This window comes from Dendrobates tinctorius, unplaced genomic scaffold, assembly GCF_039654945.1.
Source record: "Dendrobates tinctorius isolate UK_male_01 unplaced genomic scaffold, ASM3965494v1 ptg000359c, whole genome shotgun sequence".
In the NCBI taxonomy this organism is placed as follows: Eukaryota; Metazoa; Chordata; class Amphibia; order Anura; family Dendrobatidae; genus Dendrobates; species Dendrobates tinctorius.
Genome location: NW_027362025.1, coordinates 434,389 through 450,654, shown reverse-complemented (window position 1 = coordinate 450,654; position 16,266 = coordinate 434,389). Strand labels below are relative to the sequence as shown.

At 48.4% G+C, this 16,266-nt stretch overlaps 1 protein-coding gene across 1 annotated transcript; it reads left to right on the top strand.

Annotated features, from left to right (window-relative positions):
- The first annotated feature begins 1,255 nt into the window (after nt 1–1,255).
- LOC141075515 (RCC1 and BTB domain-containing protein 1-like) lies at nt 1,256–14,663 on the top strand. Its single transcript, XM_073562595.1, has 4 exons — nt 1,256–2,470; nt 11,673–11,823; nt 12,658–12,824; nt 14,162–14,663. Exons 1-4 carry the CDS (start codon nt 2,345–2,347, stop codon nt 14,351–14,353), a joined length of 636 nt encoding a protein of 211 aa, XP_073418696.1. The 5' UTR covers nt 1,256–2,344; the 3' UTR covers nt 14,354–14,663.
- The last annotated feature ends 1,603 nt before the right edge of the window (nt 14,664–16,266 follow it).

Genomic DNA, 16,266 nt, shown 5'->3' with positions numbered 1-16,266 from the left:
GCGCCTTCCTGGAGTTTGACAGCCAATCAGCTTACGTTATTTAACCTGCTCCGTCCCTGCTTCCTTTTTTCCTCTCCTGTGCGGTAGAGTCCTGCTACCACGTGACATGGCATTTGCCGCGCCCCGGCCGGTGTTCGTGTGCCGACGTAGGCTGCCCCAGCGAGCGCCGCGCTCCCAGCCCGCGGTGTGTGTACACTGGCGGCCGGCAAGATATGTGCTCTATCCTGAGGAGACAACCGCACCAGAGCCGGTCTCCGCGGTGAGCAAGGTAACAAGAGCTCGTCTCTATGCGCGGTGTCAGATGGCAGGAAATGCTGAGACTTGTAGTACTGCAGGTGCTGAGGGAGGTTATTGGGTCGGTCCTGTGTGCAGATCACTGTGCATTGCTGGGATCCTGCTGCAGAATGTAGGGCATAGCTGGGGGTGCAGGGGGCTTCACTCTCTCCCATTGCAGTGGCTGCATGGTCACACCATGGCCACATAGAGACGCACCACACTAAAGTGCACAAAGCAATAGACTTCTTTCTACACTGGGACTGCTTACATAGGACTGCAGCCAAGCACACAGACACCAGTGATGAGAAACTTCTGCTCCTTCCTGGAAGAAGTAACATGCTTCTATTCCTCGCACTCCCCCTTAACGGAACCAGTTATGTCCCAGCAGCCTTCACTTTGAGTAAATTCCCTGTATAAATTTTTGTACAAACGAAGTTTTAAAAAAAGCCTTTATAGTGTCCTCGTTTGCAGTGCTAATGAGGGCTTTGCCTAGTCGATGGGGTGTTAAGCCCCCGTCACACACAGATCTCGCTAGCGAGATCGCTGCAGAGTCACACGTTTTGTGATGTAACAGCGATCTCGCCAACGAGATCTGTGTGTGACATCTATCAGCGACCGCCCCCCTGCTGGGTATCGCTGATCATTCTTGAAAGCTCTGGACTTTTTTTGGGTCTTTGGTCTCCCGCTGACCAGCACGCATCACTGCATGTGGCAGGCGGGACATCAGCAAGCTCGTATCCAAGGTAAACAGCGGGTTTCTAAGCGGCGCGCGGTGCTTAGGAACCCGCTGTTTACCTTGGTTACCAGCTCCCTGCACCAGCGCGCTGGTAACTAAGGTACACAGCGACGCGCCCGCTCGTTGTCGCTGGTGCTGATAGCTGGTGAAGCTGCCTGTTTGTCAGCTCACCAGCGATCCTGACACGTTGATATCCTTGTCGGGATCGCTGGTGAGTCGCTATGTGACGGGGCCCTTAGTCTGACGCTGGGTGTACGCTTCCTGGCTACAGAGGCGCTCGAGTCCAGAAGCTCAGAATATGCTTTCTGGACATGGGCTCCTCTGATGCCAGGAGGAGTACACTTGGCGTCAGAGAGGAGTACATAAGCTGGGGATGACTCCGTTTGTGCACATTGTCATCATGCCCACAGAGCATACATTATGCACCTCTGCTGTTCTTTTTGAAAGTGTTTTTTAAAAGTGTGTGTATATAATATTATAATTATTCAGGCCAAGTTTCTTCCTTTTGTCTAGGAGTGATGTCGCTACACGCTAGAGCTATGCCATCTCTGTGCAGCGTCCTAACGTATGGACAGTGGAGTGGTAACTCCCAGGTCACTATGGATAGGTTTCCACTATCTGATCTTATACGAAAGATGCAGCAAAATGGCTTCATAGCTAAAACTGACATATCTGAAATGTTTGAGAAATGACACTGGGAACAATAAGCACAGCAGGGTATTATCCAGATAACTGGGTGAAGAGGAGACACTGCTCATCTCGTGGTTTTGTAAGACACCACACTATGGGAATCACAGAATTCCAGCCTGCAGGTTGAGGTCCAACATATAAGTAATTTGGAATTTCAGGTAACCTGCATTAATGGCAGTGTAATAGTCCAGTCCAGTAAGAAGTCCAACAGTGGTTTATTCTCGACACCTTTTGAAGTGCTCACAGCTTCACCAAGAGAACCATACAGATGTTTCTCATGGTGAAGCGAGAACATTTCGAAATGTTGACAGGCTTGACAGTTCCACCACTGCAGGCCTCTGGTTGGGAATCTGTTAACATGTAAGTTACGGTAAGCTTTCTACAAGCTGCAATGTTAAAGGGGTTGTCCTGGCATATTATAAAAGCCGGGTATGGCAGAACTGTATATTGGGTGTGGATCCTGTTGTGCTGAGCAGTCAGTGGAAAGGTGAGAGCTCAGGCACAGCTTTACCTTCACTTGTATGGAAGCTCTGTAAATGTCTGTGCATGCTAGTAGTTATCTAGTGCAATACTTGGGTATAAATTGTTTTATTTTTTTAGGTGTTCAGATTACCTACAACTGAGGTGAATCCCTCTCAGAACATGGTGGATTTTGGGAAGTGGCCGTTATTCACTTTATTATCACCCCAGGAGGTGGCATCCATCCAACAAGCCTGTGTGTTTGGTACATGTGCAAATGAAGTCATCTACACCAATGACAATGATGAGGTTAGTGGGTTTATGGCTTTTACATATTTTAGCTGCTTTGTTGTGTTCTTAACGGGATTGTTCAGGATTACATTCCTGTGTGGTGTGAAGAGATGCAGCTACAGGCCGGGTGGTGGATGGTGGCTCCACATGCCATTGCATTTCTCAACGCTTACTCTAATGGACCAGCGCACTATAATTACTCTTTGCTAAATGTTGTCTCTACATTACACATCTGTCTGACAGATTTGGGTGGGGTCATGCCTTGACCACTCCTTTCTTTGAGTTGAGATTTGTTGTAATTGTATCCTATGTAACCTACAACTTACTGTATATGGTCCTGTAAAGAGCTCCTGCCATGCTGGACAGGGCTGTGGAGTCGGTAAGCCAAACCTCCGACTCCTCAATCCCCCGGACTCTGGCTCCACAGCCCTGGACTACTGAGCATGTACGGTACATAAAGTGCAGCACAGATTCATCTCCACTAAATGCAGAGATCCATAGATCAGGAACATTCGTTTATGGGACGTCTCAGAACTTTCCAAATTATGAAAGCATTTACAGCACATCCTGTGTTGTACTACTGTACCAAATATATTTTAGGAGTCGGCCCATTTTATACAGACGGACTCCACAGCCCTGGTGTTGTATGGGCTATTACTGTACCTCGGTGTATGCCATTGGGTTCTCTGGATGGAGGTAACTACTTAGTCTAATTTAAGATACAGTAGCTGGGACCTGTAGTGTTTCTGAGAAGACTGGTGCCAACAAATATAATGGTGACTGTGGAAGCTTGGTCAATCCATACAAGACTAAAGGGATAGTTCACTACTGACAACCCCTTCTCAATCTCTGTTCCCAGTAAAAGAGCCCTCATACACTATGTTTCTGGCACTGTTCTAGTGGTGTCAGTGTTGGCTTCCTGGGCTTGCATGTTACATCCTGCAATCCTTGTGGCCAGTTAGTGGCTGCTTAACGCTTCCTGCTTTTGGAGAGTTCGCACACATCTGAAGGAAGCGAGATCAGCAGCTTACTTTCTCTGGATGTATGCGATATGTCCTAAGGAGGGAAGAGTGAAGCGGCTGCAGGGATCGCGTGACGTAACAATGTCATGTGATCCCAGGGAGAGCCAGTGACAACCACCAGAACGGCACATGCACCAGATGGGATTATAGGTGTTAATGCACTGGGAGCAAACATACGGATTGAGGTTGTCAGAGTAGTGGACAACCCATTTAATAGGGTTTCAGTTTGAGGGTTTGTTTTTCTTTTGTCAAAAATCCATGTTCACTTGTTCACCTTCTTGGTAGTATTCTGTATTCCTCTTTATATTTTTGCAATACTTACAGTAAGACTTTTAAACAGTGTGCCTTCTACATCCTCTGTGTATCTCGATACATAGCAGACTAAAATGGGCCAGAGTGTGATAAATTAAAACCTTCAGTGAGCTTGTTCTGTTAACAAGGTCTGTAACGTAATTTCTTTTCTGAACATCTAACTTGATTTATGACCAAGTAGCTTAACTGTTAAAATTGTGTGGTCCTAAATATTTTTGGAAGAGGCTTCCCTTTTAAATTGAACTGTTCATTGAAGGCTATCAGACCTACAGTAGATAGACTGGTTATATCCCAACCACAGCAAGCCCAGTAAGTAACTTGGTGCTATCCTCGTCTGTCCCCATTTTATACTGCTCTCAGTTTAGAAGCCTAAACCTGGTGATTGATTCCCTTTAACTGACTTATTGAAAAAGCCCTCCTCCTCCCATCAAAATTTGTATCTTCTTAATATATTGCAGTCATCATATTATATGGCAATGTGTACTTACAATTGCTCATTTTACTTTTCAACCCAGCCAATTCTCTTTACCATTACATCTGATATAAATGTCATTAAACTGACTGGCTGAATCTTTCTAAGCTCTATGTAGACACAGGAGATCAGATTTTCTGGGGTGAGTCATGAGTCACTGCAAAATTTGAGGGAGCAGCTGGGTCATGAGTTCAAGGAATGAATTCTGCAGGGACAGCACACTTACTGTTTGTACATAAACTGGGTAGAAAATCGAACAATTGTAAGTACCATATAATATGATTGCAATATTTTATGAGGCTATAAATTGGGTGAATGTGCTGCCTTAGGGTACGTGCACACGCTGCGGATTCCGCTGCGTAACGCTGCGGAACCCGGCAGCAGCTTTAGCTGCGGTGTACAGTACCATTCAAATGAATGGGGGAAAAAAAAAACCCGCTGTGCCGACGCTGCGGAAAAATCCGCGTGGATTTGCTGCTGTTTTGAATCCGCAGAAAGAATTGACATGCAATTCTTTCTGCGGAAACCGCTGCGGGTTCCTATCTCCACCATTGTGGAGATAGTGAATCCGCAGGCAAAACCGCAGATAATCCGCAGGTCTTTTGACCTGCGGATTATCTGCGGTTTTTGCAAAATCCGTGCGGATTAATCCGCAGCGGATTCCGCAGCGTGTGCACACACCCTTAAGGTATTAACGAACTACTCCCATAATTTCTGCCTCTAAAACTTTTTATTGCCATCAGTCTTGTAGACCGGATTTATTTTAACCACGTTCTACAAAACTGCTCAAATTGCACATGAAATGAAGACAAGACACTGTAACCTAAGGGATTGTGCACACATAGGTTTTTTTTTTTTTTTTTTTTTTGTCTCTGCAGATTTTGTAGAGAAAACCGCCGATTTGTCTGCAGTTTATCTCCTCTTAATGGATGAGGTGTAAAACTGCAGCGTTTCTGCACCAAACAATTGACATGCTGCGTTTTGAAAACCGCGGAAAAAACGCTGCATGTGCACAGCTTTTTTTTATTTCCATAGGAAATAAAGGTACTGTACAACGCAGCAGAATCTGCTGCGTTTCTGCAGAGCCAAAAACGCTGTGGAACCGCAGCAGAAACCGCAAAGTGTGCACATACCCTTAGGGTATGTGCACACGGTGCGGTTCCGCAGCGCTTCTGCACCTGCGGGTCCGCAGCAGATTCTGCTGCGTTGTATAGTACCTTTATTTCCTATGGAAATAAAAAAAAAAAACTGTGCACATGCTGCGTTTTTCTGCGTGGTTTTGCTGCGGTTTACAAACCGCAGCCTGTCAATTGTTTGGTGCAGAAACGCTGCAGTTTTACACCTCATCCATTATGAGGTGTAAATCCGCAGGACTTTTGTCCTGCGGATTTAACTGCGGTTTTCTCTACAAAATCTGCAGACCCAAAAAAACTGTGTGCACATAGCCTAAGGGATTTATTCGGACTCCCATGACAGAACCACGAGAGAGGGGATCCGCCCTATAGGAACAGGAAACCTACAGATACAAAAGGGCGGCACCTCTCCCACGCATCAGTTGGTTTTCTGTTCCTGAGGGGACGGGATCCTACAGAAGAATTGGATCCCAGGCCGGCCAGCCGACACCGGTAGCGAGGGGGTCTCCTACCTCGGCCTGGTTCGGATCTCCTGGAAGGCGCCACGGTGGCCCAGGATGGGTGTCATGGCGGTGGCGTGGACAGCAGGGAGCGGCGTCCGGAGGATGTCCGTCTCCGGAATTAAGCCGCCGCCGGTAAGTATACCCCCCCCCCCCCCCCCCCCGGGGATTCACGGCTCCGGCGGCGCAGATATGTTGGCAGCGCTGTGCAGGGGGCTGCGACCAGGCGCTGCTCCGGAGCTCCCGGGCGTCCCGCGGGGCTTCCGGCGTTTCCGGGGTAGCGGTGACGTCAGGGGGCGGGCGGAGGAGGCGCTTCCGGGTCAGCGCGCCACTGCGCATGCGCTGCGGTTCCAAGATGGCGGCGCCCATCGGAAACACCGATGGCGCGGGGTCGGGCGCCAGCTGGGGTAGGGAGCTCCGTTAAGGGGGGGGGGGAGGGGCGCGGCATGGATACTGCTGACCGGAGGAGGGGTATTTAGGCGGGACCTGGGCAGGGTACCTTGCCTTGGCCACATTACTACATGCAGCAGTGTGCAGCAGCAGCAGTGGTAATGGAAAGCGATCGAGAGCAGCAGCGGCAGAAGCAAGGGCAGCAGCGGCAAACATCACTGCCGCCCCTGGATGACCTTCGGCAGGTCAAACAGAAAAAGAAAGGGTCCCGTGACAGTAATGCGGGACGAAGTGACCAGTCCACTCGTAAGAGCTCCTCCAGGCAGACAGGAGCATCGACCGAAAGAAATCCCCCTCGTTCTCCGGTACTTGATTGTGGCACTGGTAAGTGATCTTCGTGAAAGTTCACTCAGTGACGGGACCCCCCTTCTGTGTTTTTCTTTTTCTAGGGGAAAAAAAGCTACAAGTAAAAATAAGCATAGGGAATGCGCACTCTGTGCATGCCCATTACCGGACGCGTGCCTCAAAAGATTGTTCCCCCCCTGTATTCAGCAGACAGTGGCAGAAGAGTCGCCCGCAGTAGCGGCGAGTTTGAGAGACATTGTCAGGGTAGAAATGAGGGAAACCCTAAAGTCCTTGTCTCAGCCGCAAAGTCTAAGGGGCGAGGTCCCGGCGGAGTCTGATTCCTCGGTAGAGTGGAGAAAAAGCAGAGACTCCCAAGCTTCATCTCCCTCGTCCTCCTCAGGAGAAGAGGACTCGGGGCGATTTTGTCTGCCTCTTGACCGGGTAGACAAGCTGGTCAAAGCAGTCAGAGGGACAATGGAGGTAGAGGAGCCTAAGCCCCATTTATCCATGCAGGATGTCATGTTCTGTGGGCTGGAACAGAGGAAGCGGAGAGTCTTTCCGTTAAATCAAAAGATACAGGATCTGATCCACAGAGAGTGGAAAAAACCAGACAAAAGAGGGTCGCTACCACCAGCCCTCAAAAGGAGATACCCCTTCGACGATCCGGCAGTAAGTTCTTGGGACAGAGCCCCCAAATTAGACGCTGCCATTGCGAAGGCATCAAAAAAATCCTCGCTCCCCTTTGAGGACATGGGATCCCTTAAAGATCCCTTAGACAGGAAAGCTGATACTTTCCTGAAAAACACCTGGGAGATGGCGGCCGGGTCCTTAAGACCAGCAGTGGCTTCAACGTGCACGGCCAGGTCCATGATGGTCTGGTTGGACCAGTTGGAGTCACAACTAAAACAGGGTACATCAAGACAGACAATTCTTGGGGCCCTACCGACCATCCAAGAGTGAGCAGCCTTCCTGGCAGATGCCTCAGCGGATGCAGTGAGAATGGCCGCCAGAGCAGCAGGTCTCTCTAACAAAGCTCGCAGAGCCCTGTGGCTAAGGTGCTGGCAGGGAGACATCCAGTCCAGAGCAAAGCTCTGTGCGATTCCATGTGAGGGCGAATATTTGTTTGGAACTGTCCTAGACGAGCTGCTTGAAAAGGCGGGGGACGACAAGAAAAGATTCCCAAACCTTTCATCAGCGTCCTACCGTCGCCCATTTGGTAGAAGGAGATTTGGCCAGGGGAGAAGGCGCAACTCTTCGCCTGTTAGAGATCGACCCAGATGGGAAGACAGAAGGAGACGAGGTACGGGCTATATGTTTACACGCTCGTCGAGAGATCAAAAGAAACCAAATCAATGACTAGCGGTTCCCGTGGGGGGTAGACTGTCATCCTTCTTCCCGGCATGGTCACAGATTACGAATAGTGACTGGGCGCGTAAGGTAATATCCACTGGGCTTAGGTTGGAATTTACCCAGATCCCGCGGGACACCATTAAACTGACCCCCTTAAGATCTTCTCATCTCGAACAAGCGGCTTTAGAAGCGGAAGTCTTGAGCCTATGTCAGAAAAATGTCCTGGTAGAGGTTCCAGAGGCTGAAAGGGGAAGAGGGTTTTACTCTCCCCTGTTTCTAATCCAGAAACCTGATAACACATTCAGAACGATTATAAACCTTCGTTCCCTTAACGAGTTTTTGATTAATCATACATTCAAAATGGAGTCCATTAATACAACAATAAAAATATTGTTTAAAGGTTGTTTTATGGCAGTCATAGATTTGAAAGACGCGTACTATCATGTACCTATCCATACAGACTTCCAGCAGTTCCTGAGGGTGGCAGTTTCAGTAGAGGGCACAGTACGTCATTTTCAGTATAGAGCCCTTCCCTTTGGTCTCTCAGCAGCACCCAGGGTTTTTACAAAGTTAGTGGCCGAAGTTATGGCTCACTTACGAGAGGTTGACGTCTTAATCATTCCATATTTAGACGATTTCTTGATTGTAGGAAAATCGGTGGGTCATTGTAAATCCCAGATAGAAAAAGCTAGATCCAGGTTAGAAAACCTGGGATGGATTTTAAACTACGAGAAATCCCGACTCCAGCCCTTAAAAATACAGAAATTATTAGGGTTGATACTAAATTCAGACACTCAGCGGTGCCTGCTACCACTAGATAAATTACAAAAGATACAGGAGCAGGTTCTTCGGGCAATGGATAATCCATCTGTGACCCTCAGACAGGCCATGTCCCTGTTAGGTTCTCTAACTTCATGCATCCCAGCAGTAAGGTGGGCACAGTTCCATACCAGAACCCTTCAAAACGACGTCTTGATTAATAGCAGGGCCCTTGGAGGCTCCTTACAGGGTCGGATGTGTCTAAGCCCCTCAACTGTTACATCACTGAGATGGTGTCTTGAGAGCGAGAACCTAGTGTCAGGGGTGCCCTGGATAACACAGATAACCCGTATTATAACCACAGATGCAAGTTCCTTCAGTTGGGGAGCCCATATGGGGGACATAGTGGTACAGGGCCAGTGGGATTCTAATTCTGAAGTCTCATCCAACCAGAGAGAACTATTGGCGATAGAGCGGGCAGTCAAGAAACTCATTATCTACCTGCAGGGCCATCATGTGAGGATACACTCGGACAACCAGGTAGCGGTAGCATATGTCAACCACCAAGGTGGAACCCGCTCCAGCGCTCTGATGCAGATAACAGAACGGCTCCTCCAGATAGCAGAGAGAAATTGTCTATCTTTGACCGCGCTCCACATCAGCGGAAAGGACAATGTAAGAGCAGACTTTTTAAGCCGCAAGGCTCTAAGACAAGGAGAATGGGCTTTGAACAAAGATATTTACCGCCAGATTGTCTGCAGATGGGGCCAGCCAGAGGTAGACCTCTTTGCCACCAGAAAAAACAGAAAAGAAAGATTGTTCTGCTCTCTGAACCTCAGGGAAAATCCCCTGGCGGTGGATGCCCTACTGATAAGATGGGACTTTTCTCTGGCATACGCCTTCCCACCATTGAATCTTCTTCCTCTGGTAGTCAGGAAGATCAGAGAGGATCAGGCAAGAGTCATACTGATTGCCCCCTTTTGGCCCAGGAGGACCTGGTTCGCGTGGTTGAGGACCATGTCGATAGGCGATCCCTGGGTACTGCCGAACCTTCCGGATCTCCTCTACCAGGGGCCAGTCAGCCACCCACAAGTAGCGGGACTTCATTTGACGGCGTGGTATTTGAAAGGTCACTATTAAAAAATAGAGGGTTCTCCAAGAACTTAATTGACACCCTCCTAAGAAGCAGAAAATTAACCACCACTAATATCTATGCTAGGACCTGGAAACGCTTCCTGTCCACCTTTCACTTTGACATCAGAGATGGAATTCCCACGAAACATATTCTGGAATTTCTCCAGAAAGGTTTCGAATTGGGTCTCTCCACAAGTACGCTAAAAGTACAAGTTTCAGCCTTAGGGGCCCTGTTTGCAGCTGATATTGCAAAAGATTATTGGGTAGCAAGGTTCATCAGAGCAGCGGCCAGATCGAGACCAATACACAAAGACAGATGCGTACCGTGGGACTTAAACTTAGTCCTTACAGCCATGACAGAAAGTCCGTTTGAACCTTTAGATTCCGCCTCACTAAAGATTATATCTCTTAAGACGGCATTCCTGGTAGCAATAACATCCGCGCGTAGGGTGAGCGATATACAGGCACTTTCCAGATTCCCTCCTTACAGAGTTCTTACAGGAAAGAGTAATCCTAAGGCCAGATCCAGCATACCTTCCCAAGGTAGCAACACAATTCCACAGGACACAGGAGATAGTTCTGCCTTCCTTCCTCCCTAACCCAACCAACCCTAAAGAGCAGAAACTCCAGGCGTTAGATATTAGAAGATGCTTACTGACATATTTAGCAGCCACGGATCCTTGGAAGAAGGAGAACGCATTATTCCTATCCTTCCAAGGTTCCAGGAAAGGATACAGAGTATCAAAATGCACATTAGCAAGGTGGATTAGGGAGGCTATCTCTCTTGCCTACACAGCAGGTGGCGGTCCGGCTCCACAGAACCTGAGGGCACATTCCACTCGGGCCATGGCATCATCCTGGGCGGAGAGATCTGGAGTATCAATTGATCAAATATGTAAGGCGGCCACCTGGTCATCTCCTTCCACCTTTTTTAACCACTATCGGTTAGACATGGGTGCCTCCTCAGACCTCACCTTCGGGCTAAGGGTGCTGCAGGCTGTAGTCCCTCCCTAAGTTAGTTTACATCTCTGTAATTCTCTCGTGGTGCTGTCATGGGAGTCCGAATAAAGTATTAAGTTACGTACCGGTAACGGTATTTTTCGGAGGCCCATGACCGCACCCTTAGTTCCCTCCCTTGTTCACATATAGGGGTGCACTCCTTAGAAGATTGTTCATAGAATCACCTTATGTGGGAGATGGTATGAAATAATTCTGTTAAATAGGGTAGATAGGTTGTATATATCATATGTTGTGTACTAACCATGGTAGCCTCTCAAGCTCTGTAATCCAACTGATGCGTGGGAGAGGTGCCGCCCTTTTGTATCTGTAGGTTTCCTGTTCCTATAGGGCGGATCCCCTCTCTCGTGGTGCTGTCATGGGCCTCCGAAAAATACCGTTACCGGTACGTAACTTAATACTTTTGTAACCTTAATACAGTCTTGTACTTAAGATCTATAAAATCTTATAAAACAGTGTCTGGACCGTAAATAAAAAGTACCTATTGTGTCCCCCTTTATCCTTATAGAGTGCACGTAGGGTCCTCACTCCTCCTGTAACTGTTGCGATGTGTTGCGTTGTATTGTTTCTGTCCATGTCCCTACCTTATTGTAAAGCGCTTTGGAATATGTTGGTACTATATAAACAAAAATGATTCTAATCCTGCATTGCAATCTGTGCTGCTCGGTGCAGTCCCATACCGCCCCTGTACGTCATGATACTCTTGCCCATTTTTAGTCTATGGGTGCACAATAACATGTATAGGTCATGCTTTCAGACCGCATAACTCTCTAATCTTGTTTCCAGGTATTTGCATTTGGGCAGAATTGCAGTAATTGTCTGGGAACTGGTGATAATCAAAGCACAATGGCTCCAAGAAGACTTGATATACTTTGTGGCAAGAAAATAACTGGCATTTGCTATGGCAGCGGCCCCCATGTACTGGTCTGTACTGAAGGTATGTAAAGTAATTTATTACCTTTCCTTCCTTTCTGTGCAGGTGTGGGGGGGTATCACCAACTATGCCAATGTTGGCTGCCTCATCCAATGTTTAACTATGGTCACCAGCAGGGGTGGGAGGGTAGATGTGGCTGCTGCAGCATGGAGTGATTCTTTCTCTTTTCCTGTACACATTTCGGCATTTCAGGAAGTAGTCGTCCCTTTATCAGATTTTAGATGTATTGCCATAAAAAGCACGAGTCCTATTGATATGAATCTTTTGGTGCTACAAATTCTTTGCGTTGACTGCATGCAGTGAAATCTGGTAGTGTTATGGAAGCTGCAACTCCCTTATAGGAGGAGATGGCAATAACCGTGGCTATGCTTTGAGCCTTCTGGTTGTATTTTGCCATCCTGCTATATCTGGGCCCCTAGCAGTATGTGAGCTCTCAAGCACACACCCTGCACGGAGAATGAGATCTGACTCTGCCCCAGTCTACACGGCCAAGGAAGCTGCATACATCGTACACCTGCCTGCTTCTTGTTTATACTTTTGAAACTTTTAATATGAATATACAAAAGTTAACAATAAGAATATTGAAACCTTTTTAATAGACCTAATTGAAATGTAATTTCTAGAATTGGGCATTTGCTGCAGTATTCACCCTCCCCAAAACAGCAGTTCCACCTTTCAATTTTCACAACACAAGCGATCTCCCAAGTAGTCACAGCTTCTAATGCTCCATTTTTGTAGTACAAACTGTCTTGAGTTATGAAACTTAATCTTGCCTTTTGTCTTGGTCTGTGCAGCTGTTAGTAATTCTACCCTTTTTTTTATTGCTTTGTTTTCTAGATGGGGAGCTTTATGCTTGGGGGCACAATGGGTACAACCAGCTTGGGAATGGTAACACTGTCCAAGGTACCGTCCCTGTTCAGATCTGCGTTGAAGCGCTTACAAAAAAAGTGGTGCAAGTGGCGTGTGGCTCCCATCACTCAATGGCTTTAACATCCGATGGAGAGGTAATGTTTCATGGAGAAACACAGGCTCAAAGATTGCTAAACAAATTGCCTAAACTTGCTGAGCAGAATCCACACATTCAGTTTAAATATCTTATTGATTTAGTGATCTGAAGACTTGTTAGTTCCTTTCACGTGTTGTGTTTGGAATATTCTTGCACACTTGCCAGACATGGCAGCGTAGGGTCACAAATGGAGAACTGCAGTTGTATATTTTATCTTGTAAGACTTAATTTGAGCCAGCGAATATGTTGATATAAGTGCAATGCATAGGTGAGTATTCACACTGGCCATGAGCAAATACCATGTAATGAGTAAATGGTAATGGTGCATGGGAACTTAACATTGTTTTGATTAAAAAAGCAAGCCATATCACGCCAAGGTGTACTTAACTCTCATAGTTCATATCACTTTGTCAGACAAATGGGTAATGGCAGAGCAGGACCTGGATCTCGACTGTTAGACACCTTCTGTTAACGCTAGGCAGGGTGGCCATCCCTTTAAAGAGGGAACCTGTCAGTAGTTGGGGCTGATGTAGATAAGGCAGTGGCCAGATCTTATAGCATTCTATAATGCTGCAGATAAGCCCCCGATCCAACCTAAAAGATAAACTTATTTCTCTTTATTATGCTCACCTGGGGGCGGTCCAGTCCGATGGGTGTCGTGCGTCCAGTGCCTCCCATCTTCTTGAGATGGCACCTTCCAGCTTGGTTCATGGCGCCCTGGCATCATCGCTCCTGCACAGGCATACTCATCTGCCCTGTTGAGGGCAGAGCAAAGTACTGCAGTGCGTGGTGCCAGGAAAGGTCAAAGAGGAATGGCGCCTGCACGCTTGAGTACTTTGCTCTGCCCTCAACAGGGCATAGAAGTACACCTGCACTGGAGCACAATGCTGGGGAGCCATGAACCAAGCAGGAAGGCAGCATTGCAAGAAGATGGGAGGCACCAGACCTGTGACACTCATCGGACTGCATCGCCCCACCCCGGGTGAGTATAACTTATTTTTCTTATCTTTCAGGTCGGACCAGGGGCTTATGTGCAGCATTATAGAATGCTGTAGAGAAGCCCTGAAAAGCAGTGGCCGCATATATCGGCCGGAAGTGCTGACAGGTTCCCATTAACCAGCTTTTCTTGCTTTCTCTCTGAAGGTGTTACTTGAAATTTAAAGTAATTGCGCTTGAAAATTTACCAAAATTGTGTAACTTGAACAGTGCAAATTTACACTAGACAGCCGTAAAATGCACCAGGCATATTTTGGGTGCAGATTAGTATATGTGCTGCGCTGTGCAGTCTTTTGAGGATGATCTTTCGATTGTCATGTTTGTCTTTTCACCACTTAGGTGTTTGCCTGGGGATACAATAACTGTGGACAAATTGGTTCTGGCACCACAGCGAACCAGCCAACTCCTCGCCGAGTGTGTGCACAGCTTAAAGAGGGCTTGGGAGGTCTCTGTGGCGGTTATGAAGACAAACATAGCCGCCACATCGGTTGCCAGATCAATGCATCTATGGATCGACAGAGCACCAATTAAAAGGGAAAACCCCTAGAGGTGGGATCTTAGAGGGCCTTCCCCTGTTGAGAATTGCAACCGGATTCCTGGCGGATGCTTCAGCTGATTGGTGCGTTGAGGCCAGGAATAATTCTTTATCCAATGCGGCTCGCCAAGCCATATAGATGAAGACCTGGTCAGGGGATTACCAGCTGAAAAATAAGTTGTGCGATACCTTTCTCAGGTGGAAAGGTATTAGTACTGGGCTTAGATAAAATACTGGAGAAGGGTTCCCCGAGGAAAAAACAAGATATTTTCCCTTCTGAGATCCCGTCCTTCCCAAAGGCAGGAGTATAGAGGGAAAGGGAGATCAGCTTGCTGGGAATACCTGAAGGGGGGGGGGGGGGGGGGATATAGGGGGGGCCCCCCCCTTCTCGCTCCAGACCAAGTTCCAGGAGCAGGAGACAATGACTTCATACCAGTAGGGGGTCGCCTCAAACACTTCTCGGAGGCATGGGGGCTCATTTCCCAGAACCAGTGGATCCAGAATAGCTTCCCAGGGCTATACCCTCGAATTCACAAAGCCCCCCCCCCAGCACGGTTTGTAGTTACAAATCCCCAGTCCAAAACCCTTATAGACCCTATATAGGCAGATGTAAAAGATCTGCTAAGATCAGAAGTAGTTGTTCAGGTTCCAGAAGCAGAGAGGTCAGGGCCACTTCAACTCTCTTCACAGTAAAAAAAAAAAAAAAAAAACCCCTTCGGGGTAGAGTCAGACCATTATAAATTTAAAATCCCTAAACCAATGGTGGACCAGTCACAAGAACATCAGCCAGGGGGTGCCTTGGATCATATCGCCATGCGTGACTAGCATCCTGGATGCCAGCAGGAAAGGATGGGAGGCCTATCTGGAAGGAAGGTACCTTCAAGGAACATGGCCCAGAAACATCAGTTCAGTCCTCAAACTACAGAAAGCTACGAGCAGTTTGGCTAAAACTAAGCCGGTCGAGTCTACAAGGCCAACATATAAAGGTCATGTCAGACACGTAACCACAGTATCTTTCTCCCTCACCCATGACAGCACCACGGAGAGAGGGGATCCGCCCTTCAGGGACAGGAACCTACAGATAAAAAGGGCGGTACCTCTCCTCCGCCTTCAGTTGGGTTCCTGTCCCTGACGGAGGGACCCACAGGACGGTACCTTTCGTGTGTCCAGGATCCGGGGCCGGCCTGACCGGTGGTGGCAGCGGGAAGGCCCCTGCCTCGGGAAGGTGCGGTGCCCGAAGCCGCCACTGCTGGGGCCCATGCGGGCTGCCGGGTGAGCGGGCGGGAGTGACGCCGGAGCCGCCGCTCCGGAGAGGAAGTCGGGGCTCGTGGGGACCCGGTAAACATGCGGGCGGCGCCGGGTTACAGAGGTGTACCAAGATGGCGGCCGCCCCGGAAGTAGAAGCCGGCTTCCGGGTCCCTAGAACCGGCGCATGCGCAGGAGCGCTCTCCCGGGGACCGCGGTGCAGGATGGGAGCGGTGACGCCAGCCGGGAAATTTTAAAATGGTGGCTGCACAAGCGCTCCAGGCTGGAGGCGATCCTGAAGGGGATAGTGACCAGCAACAGGAGCAGCAAGCCAGGCAGCAGCTTTAGCAGCAGCAGCACCACCACCACAATCATCGTCAAAAGAACGCAGTACAGATGGTCGTTCCAGTAGTCACTCCACGCAGCATAGCACGTCAGCTGCAAGGAGCAAATCGCCACCAGGAGTGCAGCCTATTCAGGACCTGACTCCATCTCCCGAATCGATACCTGCAGCCGCATACCTTTGGGTGAGTGATCTTCGTGAATGTTCACCATTGTATTAAAAGTTCCATTTCCCTTACTAGGGAAAGAAGGGGAAAAGAAAAGGGGTGCCCCACTTGTGCTAGTCCCCTACCTATTTCTTGAGGGAGTGGTTCTACACCTC

Excerpts from the sequence above, each read along its gene's own strand:
- LOC141075515 (XM_073562595.1), top strand. The coding sequence starts at position 2,345 with ATGGTGGATTTTGGGAAGTGGCCGTTATTCACTTTATTATCACCCCAG. Across the intron at positions 11,824-12,657 it reads TGTACTGGTCTGTACTGAAG|ATGGGGAGCTTTATGCTTGG; the intron begins GTATGTAAAGTA and ends TTTGTTTTCTAG. Across the intron at positions 12,825-14,161 it reads CTTTAACATCCGATGGAGAG|GTGTTTGCCTGGGGATACAA; the intron begins GTAATGTTTCAT and ends TTCACCACTTAG.